At 44.7% G+C, this 15,364-nt stretch overlaps 1 protein-coding gene across 1 annotated transcript; it reads left to right on the top strand.

Annotated features, from left to right (window-relative positions):
- The first annotated feature begins 1,390 nt into the window (after nt 1-1,390).
- On the top strand, nt 1,391-14,961 carry calm3a (calmodulin 3a (phosphorylase kinase, delta)). Its single transcript, XM_010872702.4, has 6 exons — nt 1,391-1,645; nt 5,179-5,209; nt 9,035-9,178; nt 9,493-9,599; nt 12,426-12,561; nt 13,341-14,961. The coding sequence occupies exons 1-6, from the start codon at nt 1,643-1,645 to the stop codon at nt 13,367-13,369; spliced, it is 450 nt and encodes a 149-aa protein (XP_010871004.1). The 5' UTR covers nt 1,391-1,642; the 3' UTR covers nt 13,370-14,961.
- The last annotated feature ends 403 nt before the right edge of the window (nt 14,962-15,364 follow it).

Raw genomic sequence — 15,364 nt, 5'->3', positions numbered from 1 at the left:
TGCTAATTAATTATTAAAAAGTCATACAATGTGATTTTCTGGATTATTATTTTTTGATTCCATCTCTCACAGTTGAAGTGTACCTATGATACAAATTGCAGACCTCTACATGCTTTGTAAGTAGGAAAACCTGCAAAATCGGCAGTGTATCAAATACTTGTTCTCCCCACTGTATATGCACTCACTAGTGCAAAAACAGTATGGAAATGTACAGTATGCACTCACTAGTGCAAAAACAGTATGGAAATGTAAGCACTCACGAGTGTAAAAACAGTATGGAAATATACACTCACTAGTGTATGTCACTCTGGATAACAGTGCCTGCTAAATGACCTAATGTAAATGAAAACGTGACCGGAGGAACACTGGACACAACAGATCCATGGGGCCAGCATATAGTGCTATTTTCTCGGGTAAGTTGCCATCTTTACCCTTCATCTTTACAAATTGTCTAATGAACCCTTTCTCCTTTCCCTATTGAGTTATGCCGTAAGGATAAACAATTTGTGGGTTTTAGTAGAACAGTACCTACTGTTAAACATCTGTTTTTGTTGCAATTTGTCTCCACAAGAGGGAGCTCAGTGACAAGACATTGTGGATGTTTTTTGGTGAACTGCAGTCTACTTATCCCAATTTCCCCCCAAACTATTGCCCTGTTTTTTGTGCGCAAACACACACGTATATAATTCTTAACGCATTCATATCACACCCACACGCAAATCCCTGAGACATCTGATGTATACTTGAATGCACAAAAACCCTACATGAAAGACATTGAGGCTACTGCAATAGTTTACATATCAAATGAGCCATATATCTAATCGTCTACATGATCAATATTCTGATGCAATAATAGCTCACAGCGAACGATTTACTCAAAATAAAGTATATACTAATTGGAATTTGCTGAGCTCTGAAAGAAATAACTCCAATTTGGCGCAATGCAGTTTGCAACCAACCAATTACAAAACCCGGTACTTTCCGTTGCTCAGAGCCAATAAGGATCTATGTTACATTCACTAAGACGATTTAATTACACCACTTTGTTCACATTTGATCTGAAAGACAGCTGTCAAAATGCCAGTGTGTATCATTTGAAATAGACTGTTGTCCATTGCTTGGATAGACTGAAATACTCTAACAGGCGCGCCAGCACTAGAGAAATACCTGCCTGCACCAGTCTGTTGATCAATGCACGGGCGTAGTGCAGGCTTGTGCGCGTGCTTGTGAACAGAATATTGCAGTATCTCTACACGGTTCTTGCAAATAGTGCAATTCCTTCTTTTTGATGAGTAACAGTAGGCGTTCTGTGCAATTTCAGTGATTGCAGTGGTCAATATAAGATGAATAAATAATTATATTCTGGCGCATTTGTGGTTTGCAGTTTTTAGATGCACGTTCGCAGGGTGGCGAATGGCGTCATTTCGCGAAGGGATATAGCCAATGCGCACAAAATTGGCGGTGACGCGGTCACTAGTTTCCTGGCAAGTTGGGGTAACTTCATAAGGAAGGGGCAGTAGGCTGATAGAACGGTTATTATTTTCAGGAAAAGAGATATCGGCACATCTACGTTGACAACTACAAAGTGAACATTGGCTATTTATAATATTTTTTCCAATTTGTTGCAAGACCTAGCAATACAATGGTGAGTATAACCGCATTTAGCTATCTAGCTACACTCATTCAACCGTCCATTCAGGCTGACCTGCCAAATTCGAAGCCAAGACAAGCTAACGTATGCTAGCTATTTCACCGTAACCAGCTGACCTGTACATTCGTTAGCTTGATTTAACCTAAGTTGGTCAGTTGTCTACTGTATCAATCTGATTTCGTTATGGTTTCCAGAAACTAGTTTTTACTAGTTAATCCAGCAAAATTGTTAGTTATCGGTTGTCTGGCTAGTTAGTTTGTGACAACGTTTATCCCAATTCCACTCGACTGTTGATTTTATTAACACTTGCCGGAGTTGGGGTTCGATGTTTTATTAAAATCAGTACAGAAATGTTAGTTGGAACAACAGTTCATAAGGATTGTCAATGTTGACTAACTTTTGTTGGCTACTGCTGTAGCTAGTAACACTAACACGGTGGAATACAGTACATCTACCAGGCATGAAAAAATCGGGCGGTTTTCAAAGCTTGCGTTAATGTTATCTAAATGAATTCCGGTAATTTGACTTGATTGTGGACATACAAGGCATAAGCATCCGTGATTAACGTTAGCAGGGGCTAATTTTACAGACGATTAGTTAAGCTCATTGCTTTCACTCGGTGTGGGTGTTAATGTTAGCTAACGTAACAGAGCGGCGAGTGGGCGTGGTGCAGTTAAAAACGGTGGTATTACGCAGTATTGTGTTTAAAAAACCTTGACAATTGAATGCGTATTCCATTGTATTGGCCAGCCATCAAAATATACTCAATAGAATAATTAGCTATCTATTCAAAGCCATCTGGTATTTTACAATGAACAATGACCTGATTGTTTCGTGTTAAGCTGAAAGCTTGTGCTCAACAAGCGAACTTGCATTCTGTCATGTTTTGAATTACGTAATAATGTGTTGCTATCTTAATACTGAAGTAGTAGGTAGTAATTCTGTAAATGAAAATTTGCACATGCTTTCTCCATCACGGTGCTTTTGCGTATTGCACCAGCACGTTGAACTGCAGTCTTCTCTTCTTGAATGATCTTCGTTGCCACCCCTCCTTTCCTCTCCTCTTCCACCCCCCAGCATTGAACAGTCATGGTTGGTGCAGTAGCCTGACAAGGAATCTGCAGTACATTTGCTTTACAAAAATGTAAATGCGACTCATAGGCCTTGTTTTGTGACAAATAGCTTGCACTCAGGTGCTCTCCCTATCCTTTATAAAATTGCTGTTTTGGGGGGATGGAAGTTGGACCTTGCTGTGAACAGTTTTTTGCATCCTGTGTTGTTTTTGTCTGTGTTCTGCACCAAAGGATTAGATACAATTTAAAATCTGAAGGTCTGTCAACCAAAGCAAGCCTGCGCCCCTTACCACAGTGAATATATTAACAGGCTAAAAAAAAGACTAGGTGTTTTTTGTTGTCCCATGGTGTGACATGTAGGATCCACAATACTGAGGAAACAGGGTTTACCCTTCATCATTGTAAATTCTTGAAACCCACAGCCTGAATTCCTTCTTAACCACGGATGGTTTCTTAAACGCTTTCTGTGTCTGACTCAGTGGAAGGACAGGGGCTGTGACTCAGTGGAAGGACAGGGGCTGTGACTCAGTGGAAGGACAGGGGCCGTGACTCAGTGGAAGGACAGGGGCCCGTGACTCAGTGGAAGGACAGGGGCCCGTGACTCAGTGGAAGGACAGGGGCCCGTGACTCAGTGGAAGGACAGGGGCCCGTGACTCAGTGGAAGGACAGGGGCCCGTGACTCAGTGGAAGGACAGGGGCCCGTGACTCAGTGGAAGGACAGGGGCCCGTGACTCAGTGGAAGGACAGGGGCCCGTGACTCAGTGGAAGGACAGGGGCCCGTGACTCAGTGGAAGGACAGGGGCCCGTGACTCAGTGGAAGGACAGGGGCCCGTGACTCAGTGGAAGGACAGGGGCCCGTGACTCAGTGGAAGGACAGGGGCCCGTGACTCAGTGGAAGGACAGGGGCCCGTGACTCAGTGGAAGGACAGGGGCCCGTGACTCAGTGGAAGGACAGGGGCCCGTGACTCAGTGGAAGGACAGGGGCCCGTGACTCAGTGGAAGGACAGGGGCCCGTGACTCAGTGGAAGGACAGGGGCCCGTGACTCAGTGGAAGGACAGGGGCCCGTGACTCAGTGGAAGGACAGGGGCCCGTGACTCAGTGGAAGGACAGGGGCCCGTGACTCAGTGGAAGGACAGGGGCCCGTGACTCAGTGGAAGGGCAGGGCCCGTGACTCAGTGGAAGGGCAGGGCCCGTGACTCAGTGGAAGGGCAGCTTTAATATCGCCTGATGTAGCCATACAACATCTGCCTATTGCAATAAATTGAAGTTGCCCGTTGCATTTCTATGACATGTCAAAGTTTTTATGGCATTCTATGACTCTATCAGATTGGCACTACTGAAAATGTTACACTGCACAACTTAATGCAGGCAATGTTTTTTTTCTTTTCTTTCTATGCTTACTAGCAAATGCTGCACTTCTGTGAGGAAATGTCAGTCGCAAGTGTCATGATGCTACAAACATGTTAAACTCATTCGATAAGAAAGATGTTTTACTTCAAAACTCAACTCATGGCATTATGCCAACCTAATACAGAGTTGCATGAGAAGCAGAAACGTGTTTTAGATTAAGCTACAGTGGTCAGCTTTTGCTTTATTTTTATCCTTCCCTTAATTTTTTTAATTTTTTACAGCACCTCACATGGACCCAACTAATTGCTAATTTCTTTAATTTACTGGATCAATTAGTTTTTGCAGTGCTAGAATATAAACTAGCCCTTAATCTGAACTCAGAGTTACAGAACCCGCCGACTCTGGACCTCGTAGGGTAACAGTTGAGTGGCCCTGTGCTGTAGGAACACGGGCGTGGTCAGGGGTGTGCGCGCGCCTCCACTCTGAAGCGGCAAATGGTCTGTTCATGGCTACTGGTCCGAAGGCCCGCAAGCAACTAGAGGCGGCAACAGTCCGCGTGCTACATTGGCGACCCCCGTTCGTGCCTCTCTAATTATAGCAGGCAGAGGTGTATTTATATCCATCCCTCATCACACTTCGCCAGCCTGAGGTGTGCCAGTTTACTGACTCAGACGGGCCTGATAAGACTGTGTCCTTAAATAACGGGAGTGATAAACGATGTACAAGTGCACACGGGGTGCCAACTGCCTGTACTCGCCACAGTTTCTACGGTTTAGCTCATCCATCAACCTGTTGGTTGGGAAATCGCTAAAAACTGATCTCTGGTCTCGGCACTAGGATATCGTTTTCCTGTTCCTGCAAGTGGTTAAAAGGTTAAAAGTAGGTTTTGGCGTTTTGCCACGTAAATCAAAAAGCAAGGGCGCCTGTCAGAGAGCGGCGTGCACTTTGGCGCGTTGCGTCATACACATCCAAAGAAGTGACGTTAGGGTTTCAGATGGAAGTCACGGTAAAGGTGTTCAGTTGACTCGGTTATATGTTAATTGTCAGAGGGGCCCAGTGGACAAACCTCACCTTTCTCCCCAATTTCCCTCTTGTCTTCACAGGCTGACCAACTGACCGAGGAGCAGATTGCCGGTGAGTGCTAATGTTCCTTTGAATAGTGGGTCCTGGTTCAATCAGTGCTCTGCAGTCCCAGTTAGTCAAGGTGGCCTTTGAGATCATGTCGGTTGGTGGCCGATCCGTTTGGTGCTTTAGCTCAAAGTTCTGCATGTTTGTGTGACCAACGTTTTGGCTAATAATAATACATTTTATTTATATAGCACTTTTCTTAGACTCAAAGTCACTTTACAATGCAGGTAGGTTATAAAAACAGAACAAAACAAACAAGACAAGATTCTGACACTGATGAGAAGGAAGGGGGGCGTGGGGCTACGGATAGGCAGAGGTGAAGAGATTGGTCTTGGGGTGGGACTGGAAGATGGTGAGGGATTCGAAGGTGCAGATCTCTTGGGGGAGGGAGTTCCTGAGCCTGGGAGCTGCCCTGGAGAAGGCTCTGTCCCCGAAAATGCGGAGATTGGATTTATGGATGGAGAGGAGACCAGCTGTGGAGAATCTGAGGGACCGTGAGGGTTGGTACATGGAGAGGAGGTCAGTGAGGTATGAGGGGGCCAGATGGTGGAGGGCTTCGTAGGTGAGGACCAGGATTTTGTAGGTGATCCGGTGGGAGATAGGAAGCCAGTGGAGTTGTTTTAGGACTGGAGTGATGTGGTGCCAGGTTTTGGAGCGGGTGATGAGTCGGGCTGCTTTGTTTTGGACCAGTTGGAGTCGGTTTGTGTTGGTAGAGCTGATGCCGAGGGGAAGTGAGTTGCACTAGACCAGTCGGGAGGAGATGAAGGCTTGAATGAGTCTTTCAGCAGCGGGGGGTGTGAGATTTTGGCGATGTTGCGGAGGTGAAAGAAGGAGGTTAGAATCAAAGATAACGCCAAGGTTGCGGGCCTGGGGAGACAATGGTGCCGTCAATGGTGAGAGTGGGGTTATTGGTTTTGCTGAGTGTGTATTTGGTGCCTATGAGGAGAAATTATGTTTTGTCGCTGTTGAGTTTGAGGAAGTTGTGTTGCATCCAGGTTTTAATAGCTGACAGACAGGAGTTGATGTGGGAGAGGGGAGGATTGTGGGGGGATTTGGTGCTGAGGTAGATTTGGGTGTCATCGGCATAGCAGTGGAAGTCCAGGTTAAAGTGGCGGAGTATCTGACCAAGAGGGAGGATGTAGATGACGAGGAGTGGGCAGAGTACAGAGCCTTGGGGAACACCTTGGGTGACTGTGGCTGTGGCAGAGGTGTGGTTATGGAGAGAGATGGGATCTGTTGGATAGGTAGGAGTGGAGCCAGCTGAATGCAGTACCTTCGATACCGAGGTCTTTGAGTCTGATGAACAGGATGTTATGGCTCACGGTATCGAAGGCTGCACTCAGGTCGATGCAGATGTTGAGGGAACTGGTGTCAGCAGAGGTGAGGAGGGCGTTTTGGACTTTGAGGAGAGTGGTTTCAGTGCTGTGGAGGGGGCGAAGGCCAGATTGGAGGGGATCTAATTGGTCATTAGCATGAAGATGGGTTTGTAGTTGTGTGTGGACTATGCGTTCCAGGGTTTTAGACAGAAATGGGAGGTTGGATATTGGGCAGTAGTTGTTGAGGGAGTTGGGATCCAGACCAGGTTTTTTAAGGATTGGGGTGACAGTGGCAGTTTTGAAGGCCATGGCGACAGTTCCAAGGGACAGTGAGGAGTTGAAGAGGTTAGTGAGGTAGGGGCATAGGACGGGGAGGCAGAACTTCATGAGTGGAGTAAGGATGGGGTCAAGGGAGCAGGTAGTGGGTTTGGAAGAGCTGATTAGTTTGGAGATTTCAGGAGGAATGACCGGGTCAAACTGGGAGAAGAGGCAGTGAGGAAGAGGGGTCGGGAGGTCAAGAGAGATGGGGAGTGGAGGGTCCATGGTGGGTGCTGGAGTAGATACTGAGAGGTGAGATACAGGGGATAGAGATTGGTAGATGAGGTTGATTTTGTCAGCGAAAAAGTGGAGGAATGAGTTGCAGAGGTCCGGAGTAGAGGTCGGTAGGGTGTTGGTCCGAGGCTTGATGAGGTTGTTCATTGTGGAGAAGAGGGTTCTGGGGTTTTGGCAGGGGTCGGTGAAGATGGTGGAAAGGTAGGCAGATTTGGCAGCAACGAGGGCGTCTTTGTAGGCAGTGAGATGGAGTTTATAGGCTTCATGATGGACTGTGAGGGATGATTTCTTTGTCAGACGTTCAAGATGGTGGCCAGTTTGTTGTATGTGTCCTTTTTCATGGGTGGGGAATGTGACATGTTGGGTGAGAGAGAAGTTATCCAGTAAAATGGTGAATTCTGATGAGAGCTTGAAGGTGGGGGAGTCCATTTGGATGTTTAAGTCACCGAGTAGCAGCAGACGTGGAGAGAAAGAGAGGAGTCTAGTGTGAGGAGTTCAGTAAAATCAGAGAGGAAGGAGGGGATGACTGTCGTGGAGGAAAGCGCTTTGGAGGCTAGATATTTAAACGATGAGACTGAGGGGAGGGTGAGTTCTGTGATCCAAAAGTTTTGATTGATGATAATCGCGCGGCCCCCTCCACGGTGGGAGGGACGGGGTTTGCAGATGTAGTTGTAGCAGGGGGGGATGCTTGGTTGAGGGAGAAGTCATTGGGTTGTTGCCAGGTTTCAGTGAGCAGAAGGAAGTCCAGAGTGTTGTCTAGGATTAGTTCATGGAGGGCAGGGGCTTTATTGTTGAGCGATCGGGTGTTGAGGAGGGCAAAGTTGGCATGGTGAGAGGGTGGTGGGATGGGGGCAGGCTGGAGAGATCTGAGGTTGTCCTGGTTAGCAGTGCGTGTGGTCGGTGGTGTGTGGGGGTTTTGCATTTCCCGGTGGACAGTGAGCGGATTTGCAGGTGATTGGAGAGTATGATTAAGTGTATAGGAAGTGCGGAAGGCACTGCAGTCCAGTCTGGGTTTTCTGTGCAGCCAGACGGTGCGTTCAGCCCTTTGTGATCCAGTGGGTGCAGTATTCTGATGAGGTGTGACAGAGCGTGCAGGTGACCAGATGGATGGAATGGATTGTCCGTGGTGGAAGAAAACAAACTTGCGGCGAGAACTTCTGTGGATGTAACGGGGTCGACGTAGAAGTCCGAGCTGTTTGATGACTGGGATACAGGATGGAATGGAGTAGTGGACGAGTTCAACCAGTTGCAGGGTTGAATATTTGAACATGATGCCGGGTGGAGGGAATGAGGGCTCCGTGGTAGCGGTTAGCCGTGGGCTAGGGGCACAGAGATGGATAAATTATGTGAGTGCCAGAATTAACCACGGCATGACACAGGAGGAGATGGAAGTCTCGGTCACGGCTCGCATCTGGAGGAGGTTGCCTGTGAGAAGGAGGTCAGCAATCGGGCCGCTGTAGCAGTTAGGATTAGCCGCCACGTGTTTGGTGAACGGGGGCAGCCAGCTAGCGGCTAACCGACGAGGCGGCGGTCTGGTCGAGGAGCACAGGCGGCTTCGGGAACCAGCTGAGAAGCTGTCCAGAGATACAGGGGCTGTCCAGAGGTATGGTAGCTGACTGAGAAGAGTAGCAGACGGAGAAGCGGCGAATAAGCAGCGCCAGCGTCCTCTCACGCCCTCTGACGTAATGGTGGACGTGTAGACGGTAGCTACTCTGGTTTTCCAACCTCTCCTAATCTGCTACCAACCGTTTGTACTACTTGTTTTGTTGTCCTCTTGGCCTCATTGACATTCACTTGAAAGATTAGGTGAAGTCAGTGTTTCAAGCTTCCTGTGTGTTTAACCTTTTCAGTTCTCTCACGTAAGTACACATGGAAATGAGCGGAGACAAGGATGTGAAGACGTGTACACTAGTGATGCACCCAGGGTAGTGTTCCCCACTAAACCCACACTTTTCCTCATCAGAATTCAAGGAGGCGTTTTCATTGTTTGACAAGGATGGCGATGGCACCATCACCACCAAGGAGCTGGGCACTGTCATGCGCTCTCTGGGGCAGAACCCCACCGAAGCTGAGCTACAGGACATGATCAACGAGGTGGATGCTGATGGTGAGACAGACGCCTGCACGCTAGTTAACACGTGCACCGCGACACGCCCCGCGACAATTTCTAGTCTGGAGTGATCACTGTGTCTCTGAGAAACCTAGTCCTTGACCCTAGATTACCTGGGTGGGGGTATGGCTTTCCTGATGGCTCCCAATGTCTGATGTTTCCGCCCGCAGCGGCGGCTCTCTGGTACACAGTTTGAGTTCCATACGACATTCTGTCATAAAAGCCCATTCCAAGATTCTGAAAGAAGTCTTGGTTCTTGTGTGTTCAAATGAATTGGGGACAAAAAAACAAGCTTCCTTGTTTGTGTTTAGGTAACGGCACAATTGATTTCCCTGAGTTCCTGACCATGATGGCGAGGAAGATGAAGGACACCGACAGTGAGGAGGAGATCAGAGAAGCCTTCAGAGTCTTCGACAAGGTACGCACACTCCACAGCGAGGAATCCCATAGTGCTTTGCTAGCATTTCAAGGGGCTTCTTCTGATCACTTGGATTAATGTGCACTTTCATGAATTGTCACCAGTTGAGTCAAGGTTCTGCTAGCCATGTTGTAGTAAGTGCCCTCTCAGGATCATTGCTTATGAGGAAAGCACATTCCTGCTAATCTTGGACCTTATTATTTTGCCATTCACCTTTTCAACTTAATAGGTGAAGAGGACATCTAGTTTTGTGTAGGAATTATGATTTCATATCTTATTACATTTTATGAATAGTTTGACACACATGAGGCTTGAGTTGTCCGGTGTGACATGACAATTAATATCATGCAATATAAGGACAGTTTAATCTTGACAGCATTATAATTGTCGTTCCTCAAAATAATGCAAAAAAAGTCACTTTCTTTGATAGTGTGAGTGGGAGTGTATACTGTCTGAACACTTTTCTTTTTGAATTTGTGGCCTTTCTGTCGGCTTAAGTCTGACAGTTTTCTGCTGGCCTCATTAACGTGGTGTTTTCCACCGCCTCAAACAAATATTTTGGTTCACCGGGAAAACAAATGAGTATGCTATGTAATGTTTCCTGAAGATAAATGTCTAGATGGCCATCAAAATTGCACTTCTGCAACTATTGCTTCTGTCCCAATTAATTGTGACAACTTAATGAGAACTTCCATGTCTGACTAAGAGAGCCCATTTCTTTAAAGCCAATGCATTTGATTGACAATAAGGATTGTATGGTAACTGTGGAGACTGTTTAAGTTTATGCTGTAGCTAGCTTGTAAAGTGATTGACGTTTCTTTGTTGCTAACCAGTTGGTACCTATGTGCTCAGGGCTCTACAGTCAGCCCAAAACGCAGTGGTTACTGCACATCTAGCTGTAGCGACAGAAAAACAATATGGGAAGTAGAAAATAATAGCGCGTCTACATAAGCTCTTCCTTTTGTGTGTTTAATATCGGGGTTGTCGTTGGGAAACCTTGTATCTACACAATCTTAACTTTTCAGTAACTGGAAAAAATAATAACTTTATAATAATTGAACACAGCACCTTCAAAGTTGGTATTGTCTTTATATATGGTCAGATAGTTGTGTCATTAAATGATAAATATCTTTCCAAGAACAAGCTCAAATGAAGTTACATGGTTTTTGAATAGCGAATGGTGAGATACACCTTTTGTCCTTCATTGATTAGAACGACTGCATCTGAGGCAGTGAGTGCATCGCATTACGCTATCATCGACTTACAGGTTACAAAGCTTCTTGTAGCTATGTGTGCTCTGTTTTCCTGTCTTTGAATTCATTTGGCCAAAATCTCTTATGAAAGTGTTTTGAACTGGCTATTGAAGACCGTAGTGGCCATGACTATACAGCAAATGCTAGATTAAACGCACCTCTAGCCACTGAACTAATTTGAGGAAGGGAAATGATCACGGCTAGTAGGAGCTGGTAGTAGCTCGGACATACGTTAGGCAGCAGGGATAGACCGTAGATGGGGACGTTACAGCTTTTATTTATATCTTTTAATTTTCTTCGTGTGCCTCATGGTCAAAAAAATATTCAAGCTCAAATAAGAATATGCATTTTGGAAACAAGCCCAAAAAAACACAACCCCCGACAAACATTATTTCAAGCGACCATATGGATAAAAGAAGCCCAAAATAATTCTATTAAGCGGACAACCCGATCCCGCTCCAGCTAACTGTGTTTTGCCTGCACTCTTTACTGCTCCCACGTCTCAGGCCTCATATGTCAATATTTGCCTTTTTAGGCTTAGTGTTTCTTGAGTAAAGAAAATGCTGTAGGCCTACTTATTCAAACAACCAGTTCTTTATTTAGGCTTGCTAAATATTTTCAAACACAATAGCCTACTCACAGGTGTTTTAGTGTACATTTGTGTTTACATGCATTGCCATATGAATAAAAAATAAATTAATACATAGATGTGGAAACGAGTAGTTGGTCAGAAAAGATTGTCAGACAATCGCCTTGTTACTGGTTAGTTTCTGCTCTGCTGGTTAAATACTTGTAAAAGACAAATGTGAAGGGTGACCAATAGCGTTGGTTCATGAAGAAAATTAGAAACAAGGTTTTACGCCCGACAGAGACTATATGCTTAGTAGATATCAGCTGGCCATGCTATCACTGATTTACTCCCCTCAGATTTCTGTTGATGTTGTTTTTATTTTTGCACCAAAATTGTCATTCGAACTGACTCTGTTTAATCCTGTATAGCTGGAAGCAGCAGTCTTTCTCATACAACCTAATACTATTTATTTCACTCCTAATCACTATATTGGGTTATTATACATATATTTTGTTGGACTGTGTAAATCAGCTCTGCCAATAAGGCCACACTGTCATGGAATTTTTGGTCAAGTGGATTATTTATCTTATGATCGTAGACTCAAGACCGATAAATGCTGGTATATTTTGCATGTAGAATAATTGCCTGCTTGCTTAGCATCTACTAAGTAGTTCAATTCGGTCAGTTCCCTTACATACAATTTGGCCACTGGATGTGGAAGTGGCACGGTTGAGTCAAAAAGGGTCCCTGGAAACTGCTGTTGTCATGTGCTGATTTGTGCCCCATGTTATCATGGTGCGGGCGAGTGGACTGCCCTCAGCCATGCACAGCTTTTGCTGTAACCCTGTTGGGTCGGCCCGTGGCCGTGTTTATATGCCAGCAGGCTAGATAAACCTGGAAGCTTTTCAGGATATTTTGGCTGAACGGTCTGACCGGTTTGAGTGTTGTCTCCAAGCCGTTTGCCAGTTGGGTTAACCCGTGTTTCTGGTTGCCCCCCTGTAGGATGGCAACGGCTACATCAGTGCGGCAGAGCTGCGACACGTCATGACCAACCTTGGGGAGAAGTTAACGGATGAGGAGGTGGACGAGATGATCCGAGAGGCTGACATTGACGGTGATGGCCAGGTCAACTACGAGGGTGAGCTCAACCGCCGCCTCCTCTAGTCCTGGCGTGTGTTTTCTGACATGGTGTATACAGCCTAGTGTTCCCGACTGTTTACCAACCCCCCCCCCCCCCGATAACTGTTTGGCAAATTAATAAAATGTAATTGATTGAATAAATATTAAACTAGTACAAGCCACAGTGGCATCTTTAGATACTTCAGTGATATGTTTGGTAGCTTTTGGATCTGCTAAAAATAATTATCCGGGTTATAGGCTAAATTGTCTTCGGGTATTGATCTTTACTTTGTCATCCTCCATTTTCCTGTCCCCTCCGTTCTGCGCTCCTCTCGTTTATACTATTCAAAGAAGTCGCTGTCATTCAATCATTCAAGCTGTCCATGGTTCTTCATGAGCTACAAAAAAGAATTGAAACACTGGCTAGGAAATCTTCTCTGTAGGTTTGGAACTTTGAAAGAAACCTAGAGAGCAGCCAGACTGGCCTGAGGTGTGGCCTGTCCTCTGGTGGCTTTGCTAGGTGTACATAAGGGTGCCTTACCTTTTAAGGCTGCATTGTTCATCAGTAGGTGAAGAGTTCAACAATCTGTGCCGTCACTGATGTTTGTCACTCTGGGTATGCGATGACTAAACAAAAAGATGGGAGAATGCAGGGCATGCTCACTCAAAACCTTCTGAATCACTGCTCAGAGTTCTACTCAGCTGTTCCTTGTTACCATCTATAATGATATGTAAACAGTCCCCCTTGTTGTTGCAGACTTTTTTTCCTAATGTCTCTCTTTTGGTTCTTCCTTGCAGAGTTTGTGCAGATGATGACAGCCAAGTGAAGTGATGTGTTCTTTCACACGTTTCTCTCCTACATTGCTTGTCCTACTGAGATCACTGTCTTCAAGAAAACAAAATCGATAATCAAACCAAAATGTAAAACTCAATGATCCAGTGTACGAAATAATTTAATTGTGGTTAGAAACATCCAGCTGCTTCTGGGGTATCTGTTTTTAACAGCAACTGCGGATTAATCCTTAGCAGAAGTTAATGGAAGTTTTAACCTGGGATCAGACCCTTCAGAGTGAGATTCTGGTTAGGCTCCCAGGTGTTGACAAAATTTGAGAGAAGAGCAACATGGAAGAGGTAGAGAATCCATGCCAGAAAGGGCTTTCTTTCCTCATTGAGGGAAATGTACTAACCCTAGAGTCTATTTATTTTTTTTCACTCTGAAATTTACTCTATCAACGCACTCACACCTTGCAGTGCAGATTTCTAACACTGAATTCGGTAATGGACTTCCTGCATGCTCTTCTGGGACAGTTTCATGTCATAACGAGGATGGTCTAATCCTCTCTGAGACTGGATTGTGTGCACACTGGAGGTATACAGAAATATATAGCTATATATATATTTGTAAAATAATGTGTCACTAACAGTTGGTGCTAGAATTGAAGTGGAAGAAGTTGCGTTGTGAGGTTGGGGAGTATCCAGCATGGAGGTTCTCAATAGTATTTTTGGTTGTTTGGGCGGTCTGCTGTCTGTTGTTCTGAAAGCCGACTTTAATATCCCAGGCATGTTAACCTGGGGAATATGTGGATGTACAGTTCCAGGATGTTGAGGTGGATTAAACACAGAGCATTGATGTAAAGATATTTAATCTGCTAACAGATATTCTGATACAAATATTAATGTTTTGCTTTTAAAATGTATGTTATTAAACATTAATGTGTAAATGAAACATTTGGTTAAGAAATATATATTGGTGTATTGTAAACTTTGCATTGCCTGTTGATCTAGTATGACTTGTGACATGTTTTGAAATGTGCCATAATACTCTAAAGCCTCAACCTTATTCCAAGATGACTTGTAGTAAATTAGAAAAACACAAAATATCAGCTGTAGACATACACTACATACATATATTTGCACTTTGGTGTAAACCGTATATATCCGAAAATGTTCTGTAAAATATAAAGAATCCAATTATTGCTGTCACCACCGCTAGAATGTTTTTTTGTTTTGTTTTTTTGTCTCTTGCTCCTGTGGATTGGTCAGATCCTGATGTTGTCAAGTGATCCCATCTTTATTTTCTGCTTGCTGTTCCACTGAACAGGGTATATATTCAGAAATACTGCTTTTTGTCAGAGTGATAGCATCCATATTGAAAAAATGTAAAGGGTTCAGATAGGACATTAAGGATTTATAAATCGATTATTTAGGGTTGAATAAAAGGAATGCTTGCAAGAGGTAATGATCTCTCGTTTAAAAGAACTTCAGGACACTAAACCTGTTTCTGGCTAGCTTTTACTGGTTAACTTTGATTCAAAGGTTGGTAAAGACATGGTTAAGGACTGTTAAACTTTTAAAGGTAGCGTACATATTTAGATGTGAAATTAATGTTTTTCCAAAATAAATTCATAACTTTACTGTCTCTGTTCTCTGGTTGTTTTTCTCGTCTAATAGTCTATATGTAAATGTTTTGTGTTCTAAAAAGTACTTCCATAAAATCCCTGTGCTTCATGTGGATGAAACTGAAGTTGAGTCACTGAATGCCTGGCCTCCAGTCTCTGCATTCTTCCTAATCTCCCTTACCAGACTGCCTCAGAGATTCGGTCAGAAGAGGTTACCCCGGTCTCTGAACCGGAGATATCCCCGGCTGCTCCCAGCTATATTTGGTGGCTCATGGGATTGACACGAGCCTCTGGTAATCCAGGTCAGTCATGTTTCTAACCTCTCACCCAAGTTACTCCATATGCCTCCCAGTTCAGCCCATACTGTACCTTCAAGTGAGGTAAAGGGTAAGAAAGACACCCAGTGACAATTAATTTAACGCT

The sequence above is a fragment of the Esox lucius genome, chromosome 1 (assembly GCF_011004845.1).
Source record: "Esox lucius isolate fEsoLuc1 chromosome 1, fEsoLuc1.pri, whole genome shotgun sequence".
NCBI lineage: Eukaryota > Metazoa > Chordata > Actinopteri > Esociformes > Esocidae > Esox > Esox lucius.
The sequence above is the reverse complement of the archived record's forward strand: the minus strand, read 5'-3'. Positions and strand labels throughout refer to the sequence as shown.

What these genes read in the sequence shown, in the direction of transcription:
- calm3a (XM_010872702.4), top strand. An exon ending in CCTTCAGAGTCTTCGACAAG is followed by an intron (nt 9,600 to 12,425) that starts GTACGCACACTC and finishes GCCCCCCTGTAG; the next exon opens with GATGGCAACGGCTACATCAG. An exon ending in TGGCCAGGTCAACTACGAGG is followed by an intron (nt 12,562 to 13,340) that starts GTGAGCTCAACC and finishes TCTTCCTTGCAG; the next exon opens with AGTTTGTGCAGATGATGACA.